A 7,021-nucleotide genomic window follows, 5' to 3' on the forward strand; every position below is an offset into this window, starting at 1 on the left:
CAATAAATATGGGCTAAAATACCAAGATTTTCAAAGATTTTCTGTAATGATTGATTATCAATATCATAGACAGAATAATAACGAATAGAGAGGGGTGTTTATGAAATGTTGCATCTATTCACAGAAAGAACACTGATGTACTGTATACCTGAAATATATACAAACACAATCAATTAACTCATACAGAGTCATACATTCTCATTTTATCTCATTGCTCACATGCTGGTCCAGACTAAAACCCCTGTAGTTTGTGAGATAGCATGGCTATAAAGAAAGACAGCAGGCAAACACTTGCAAGTACAATCAGATAAACACTGACCCACTTGGCATCTGGGCCGACAGGTAGCCTAGTGGTTAGAGCATTGGACTAGTAACCGGAAGGTCGCAAGATTGAATCCCTGAGCTGACAAGGTAAAAATCTGTTATTCTACCCCTGAACAAGGCAGTTACCCACTGTTCTTAGGATGTCATTGAAAATAAGAATTTGTTCTTAACTGACTTGCCTAGTAAAATCCAGATCACGTAGTTTGATAAAGTCAGAGTTAAACTTTGCATCTTCATTTGAAAAATGGTTTGAATATTTACAAAAACAATGGATTAATAGATCCATAATTGTTTGATTATCAGGTAAGAAATGCTAATATCAATGAGGTATGTACACTGTAAGTGTCACATGCGTCGAAAGGATTGGACCAAGGCGCAGCGTGGTGAGTGCTCATCTTCTTTTATTATGAGAGAACACTTAAACAAAATAAACAAACGCCAAACAGTTCCGTAAGGACAACAACTATACGAAAAACAACCACCCACAAAACCCAAAGGAAAACAGGCTGCCTAAGTATGGCTTCCAATCAGCCATGGAGGTGGCTCTGGCTCCGGGCGTAGACCCTATTCTGCGCTGCCGACCCCCGCTGGAGGCTCTGGACTGCAGACCGTCGTTGGAGGCCCCGGGCTGATCGGTGTTGCTGGAGGCCCCGGGCTGAGCGGGGTCGCTGGAGGCCCCGGGCTGAGAGGCGTCGCTGGAGGCCCCAGGCTGAGGAGCGTCACTGGAGGCTCCGGGCTGAGGAGCGCCTCTGGCAGCTCCGGGCTGAGGAGCATCACTGGAGGCCTCCTGCGTGGAGCTGGGACCGGTCTCCCCAGACTGGGGAGACTTACAGGAGACTGGGTGCGCAGAGCAGGCACGGGGCACACTGTGCCGTGGAGGCGCACCGGAGGTCTGGAGCTCAGGGCTGGCACACCCCGTCCTGGCTGAATGGTCACTGTAGCCCGGCACGGGCGGAGCGCTGGCACAGGGCGAACTGAGCTGTGCTGGAGAATAAGGGCTGCCGTGTGTAGAGCAGGCGCAGGGTAAGCTGGGCCGAAGAGACGCACTGGAGACCAGATACGTTGTGCCGGCGTACTTCTCCCTGGCTGCCGGCCAACTCTCGCACGGCAACGCTGAGGAGCACGTACTGACCGCACCGGACTATGCGTGCATATGGGCGATACGGTGCGCATTTCCACATAGCTCGGTGCTTTCCTCGTCATCCGCTCCCCACGGGGAGTTGGCTCAGGACTCCACCCTGACTCTACCCAACTCCCCGTGTGCCCCCCCCCAAAAAAATTTGGGGGCTACATCTCGCACTTGCCTCTTGGCTTATACAGTGCCTCATAGTAACGCCGCTCTGCCTTTGCTGCCTCAAGTTCCTCCTTCGGTCGGCATAACTCCCCTGCCTGCCTCCAGGGTCCTTTCCCATCTAATATCTCCTCCCACATCCACAACTCCAAGTACTTCTCCTGTTGCTCCCTTCCATGCTGCTTGGTCCTTCAGTGGTGGGTGGTTCTGTCACATGCGTCGAAAGGATTGGACCAAGGCGCAGCGTGGTGAGTGCTCATCTTCTTTTATTATGAAAGAACACTTAAACAAAATAAACAAACGCCAAACAACAGTTCTGTAAGGACAACGACTATACGAAAAACAACCACCCACAAACAACCACCCACAGGCTGCCTAAGTATGGCTTCCAATCAGAGACAACGAAAGACACCTGCCTCTGATTGGAAACCATACTCGGCCAAACCTGGAAAATGAAACATAGAAAATGAAAACTAGAACACATTCCCCTGGAAACAAACAAACCCCAAAACACACAAAACAAGCCCCCTGCCACGCCCTGACCATTCTAATATGGCAAATGACCCTTTTCACAGTATAGGATGTGACAGTAAGTATAAAACAATCTAAAATCAAGGAGTATGTTTTATTAGTACATATAAGACAGTGGCTGGAAATCTACAGTGGATGAGAGACTACTGTGTCACTCCGGAGTCACATTGTTCTCTGGCTGTCTGGTGTTTCTGGAGGCGAAGGCATGGAGGAATGGATTCACACAGCTGTTGATCAGAGCTCCAACAATGCTGAAACTGACCTTACAAAACTTTATCAGAGCCTTATCTTTCGCCAATATAGCTGCCACTTCCAGCACATTGATGCCATTGACAGGAGTCCATAGTATGAAGAAGATCACAATGATGCTGGTCACTAATCTGGTCATCCTGGGGCTCCTGAAGAAAGCTGTTTTGTTCACTTTTCAGTGGAGGCGGATATACAGTTGAAGTCGGAAGTTTACATACACCTTAGCCAAATACATTTAAACTCAGTTTTTCACAATTCCTGACATTTAATTCTAGTAAAAATTCCCTGTCTTAGGTCAGTTAGGTTCACCACTTTATGTTAAGAATGTGAAATGTCAGAATAATAGTAGAGAGAATGATTTATTTCAACTTGTATTTCTTTCATCACATTCCAAGTGGGTCAGAAGTTTACATATAATCAATTAGTATTTGGTAGCATTGCCTTTAAATTGTTTCACTTGGGTCAAACGTTTCGGGTAGCCTTCCACAAGCTTCCCACAATAATTTGGGTGAATTTTGGCCCATTCCACCTGACAGAGCTGGTGTAACTGAGTCAGGTTTGGAGACCTCCTTGCTCACACAAGCTTTTTCAGTTCTGCCCATAAATGTTCTATGGGATTGAGGTCAGGGCTTTGTGATGGCCACTGCAAAATCTTGATCATTTTGCCACCATTTTGGAAGTATGCTTTGGGTCATTGTCCATTTGGAAGACCCATTTGCGACCAAGCTTTAACTTCCTGACTGACGTCTTGAGATGTTGCTTCAATATATCCACATAATTGTCCTCCTCATGACGCCATCTATTTTGTGAAGTGCACCAGTCCCTCCTGCAGCAAAGCAACCTTACAACATGATGCTGCCACCCCCGTGCTTCACGGCTGGGATGGTGATCTTCGGCATGCAAGCCTCCCCCTTTTTCCACCAACATAACGATGGTCATTATGGCCAAACAGTTCTATTTTTGTTTCATCAGACCAGAGGATATTTCTCCAAAAAGTACAATCTTTGTCCCCATGTGCAGTTGCAAACCAAAGTCTGGCTTTTTTATGGCAGTTTTGGAGCAGTGGCTTCTTCATTGCTGAGCGGCCTTTAAGGTCATGTCGATAAAGGACTCGTTTAACTGTGGATATAGATACTTTGTACCTGTTTCCTCCAGCATCTTCACAAGGTCCTTTGCTGTTGTTCTGGGATTGATTTGCACTTTTCACACCAAAGTATGTTCATCTCTAGGAGACAGAACGCGTCTCCTTCCTGAGCGGTATGACGGCTGCGTGGACCCATGGTGTTTATACTTGCCTACTATTGTTTGTACACATGAACGTGGTACCTTCAGGCATTTGGAAATTACTCCCACGCATGAAGCAGACTTGTGGAGATCTACAATTTTTTTTCTGAGGTCTTGGCTGATTTCTTTTGATATTCCAATGATTTCAAGCAAAGAGGCACTGATTTTGAAGGTAGGCCTTGAAATACGTCCACAGGTACACCTCCAATTGACTCAAATGATGTCAATTAGCCTATCAGAAGCTTCAAAAGCCATGACATAATTTTCTGGAATTTTCCAAACTGTTTGAAGGCACAGTCAACTTAGTGTATGTGAACTTCTGATCCACTGGAATTGTGATACATTGAATTTTAAGTGAAATAATCTGTCTGTAAACAATTGTTGGTTAAATTACTTGTGTCATGCACTCAGTAGATGTCCTAACCGACTTGCCAAAACTATAGTCTGTTAACAAGACATTTGTGGACTGGTTGAAAAACGAGTTTTAATGACTCCAACCTAAGTGTATGTAAACTTCCGACTTCAACTGTAGGCTGTAGCCATGATAGTGAAGGGAACCACAAATCCCTGGACATTCTCTAGAAGCAGCACCGCCACTTTCTGAGCATCTGATGTGAAAACATACTGACACTGGACCTGTTCACTTTCATCGTGCTTCAAATCCCTCACCACCACTCCTTTAGGGATAGACAGGACACTGGCTACCCCCCTTAAGACAGCCACCAGCTCCCTCTCTTTTGCCCTTCCCAGCCGGTCCCAAGTCTGTAGATACAGGACCTGGAGGTAGGGCTGGATACTCAGTAGTGTGACAGTCTGCAAGCTGGTGTAGATACTACAGTAGACTAGATAGGCAAGGAACTTACAAGCAACCCGGCCCAACACCCAGTTGAAGAGAAAGCTGTGGATCTATATAGGTAGGGTGATGAGGCATAGTATATCAGAAACAGCCAGGTTCAACATCTGGCTCAAACTGGATAGATCTTGGTTTTGGTGAAGGTTGACCATCACTGCGATGTTCCCGGGAATGCCGATTAGGAAGCAGAAAGTCAAGACTACGCTAGGGGCTATATATCCGCTGTCACAGGAGAAATCTGGAGGACTGAGGAAGGAGGCATTAGAGGTGGAGGAGTTAAGTTTCTCCATTTCTAGCGGTGAGACTGACTGACCGGTCGTATGGCTGGAGTAACAGGCTGTCAGAAGAAGTACAGTTTTCATCTGAAACAGGAAGCACAATACTCTGAATAGCTGTTTTTCTGTCCAGTGAATTTGCTATCCAAATGAGTCTGAGTTGGTAGTTATGGAAACATCTTGGTTAAATGTTTTGTTTCAGTAAGAATTTGCCTTGGCTGTTTGAATGTACTGTATTCGTCATGTGAAACCACAGATGACAAGATGTATATCTTAAATGATCTGGATAATCTTGGATAACGAAGCAACCTATTAATGTTTTCCATCCAATACTCAAATACACAGAAAATATGTATTTCAAATACAAAAACTCAAATAATCATGCTTTTGAACTGAAGACTGTCACAGTAAGTAAAACAATAATTACACTGTTAAAATGATCAATGAGTGGCTGAGAAATTACAAGATTGTGCCTTGGGATCAGTGGTGACTAGTGAGTCACACTGGATTGTGACTGGTCTCTGGCTGTCTGGTGTTTCTTGAGGCGAAGGCATACAGGAATGGATCCACACAGCTGTTGACAAAGGTCAGAGCTCCAACAAAGTTCAAACTGGCATCACAAAACTCTAGTAGAGTCTTATCGTTGGCCATGATGGCCGCCACTCCCAGCAGGATAATGACGTGGAGAGGAGTCCATAGGACAAGGAAAGTCACAACAATTCTGCTCACTAGCTTGGTCATCCTGGGTCTTCTGGAGAAAGCTGTTTGGTTCACCCTCCTATGGAGGCAGAAATACGCAGTGGCAGTGATTGAGAATGGAACTACAAATCCCACTAGAGTTCCCAGGAGCAACACGGCCACCTGCTCAGCATCTGATTTGAAACCAAAATAGCACTGCACCCGTCCACTCTCATCCTGCATCAAATCGCGAAACACCATCGCATTAGGGATAGCCAGAGCCCCTGCTACCCCCCACAAGACAGCCTGAATCCCCCTCTCCTTTGTCACTCCTAGACTGCCCCAAGTCTGTGGATAGAAGACCTGCAGGTAGCGCTGGATGCTCAGTAGACTGACAGTCAGCAGGCTGTTGTAGATGCTACTGTAGACCAGGTAGGTAAAGAACTTACAAGCAACCCGGCCCAGCACCCAGTTGTAGAGAAAGCTGTGGATCCATATAGGTAGGGAGATGAGGCAGAGCAAGTCAGATATAGCCAAGTTCAACATCAGTCTCCGGCTCAAACTGGATAGATCTTGGTTTCGGTGAAGGATGAATATCACTGCGATGTTCCCGGGAAAGCCTATTAGGAAGCACAGAGACATGAAGATGCTAGGGGCTAGATTTTCACGGTCCCAAGAGAAGAGTGGAGGACTGAGGAAGGAGGCATTAGAGGTGGAGGAGTTGAAAGTGGAGATGTTAAGTCGCTCCATTTCTAGCAAACTGACCAGTCGACTGACTCTGAGTAACAGGCATCTTATCTGGTTGAGGAAGTATCGTACTTTGAAAAGCTGCCTTTTTGTCCAGTGAATTTGCAATCCAAATGGTATTGGTAGTTAGGGAAAGTCCCTGGTTAGATGTAGTGTGTCAGTGGAAATGTGCATGGGCCCTCTAAATGAGCACATCAATGCAATTTCTGAGAATGGAGTTAGTCTATACAATATAAAGCTAATTTGAGTTAGAGAAAAGCAGTACGTGAATGCAAATCACTAACATTATACAAAAAGGACTTTCCTGTTTGTCACATGAATGACGGTTTCCTTGCTTCAAAATCAGTTTATGCACAAGGAGTGACTGCACTCTACACACTTAAAATATATATACAAACTCAGCAAAAAAAAGAAACGTCCTCTCACTGTCAACAGCGTTTATTTTCAGCAAACTTAACGTGTAAATATTTGTATGAACATAACAAGATTCAACAACTGAGACATAAACTAAACAAGTTCTGCAGACATGTGGCTAACATAAATTGAATAATGTGTGTCCCTGAACAAAGGGGAGGGGAGGGGGGGTTAAAATCAAAAGTAACAGTCAGTATCTGGTGTGGCTACCAGGTGTATTAAGTACTGCAGTGCATCTCCTCCTCATGGACTGCACCAGATTTGCCAGTTCTTGTTGTGAGATGTTACCCCATTCTTCCACGAAGGCACCTGCAAGTTCCCGGACATTTCTGAGGGGAATGGCCCTAGCCCTCCGATCCAGCAGGTCCCAGACAT

General features: G+C 45.5%; 1 protein-coding gene across 1 annotated transcript; it reads right to left on the bottom strand.

Annotated features, from left to right (window-relative positions):
- Positions 1-4,153: 4,153 nt before the first annotated feature.
- On the bottom strand, positions 4,154-6,256 carry LOC106604823 (type-2 angiotensin II receptor-like). Its single transcript, XM_014199870.2, has one exon. It carries the CDS (start codon positions 6,233-6,235, stop codon positions 5,306-5,308), a length of 930 nt encoding a protein of 309 aa, XP_014055345.2. The 5' UTR covers positions 6,236-6,256; the 3' UTR covers positions 4,154-5,305.
- Between the last annotated feature and the right edge of the window lie 765 nt (positions 6,257-7,021).

This window comes from Salmo salar, chromosome ssa05 (assembly GCF_905237065.1).
Source record: "Salmo salar chromosome ssa05, Ssal_v3.1, whole genome shotgun sequence".
NCBI classification, from domain to species: Eukaryota; Metazoa; Chordata; class Actinopteri; order Salmoniformes; family Salmonidae; genus Salmo; species Salmo salar.

Coding starts and splice junctions, on each gene's coding strand:
- LOC106604823 (XM_014199870.2), bottom strand. CDS start 6,235: ATGGAGCGACTTAACATCTCCACTTTCAACTCCTCCACCTCTAATGCC.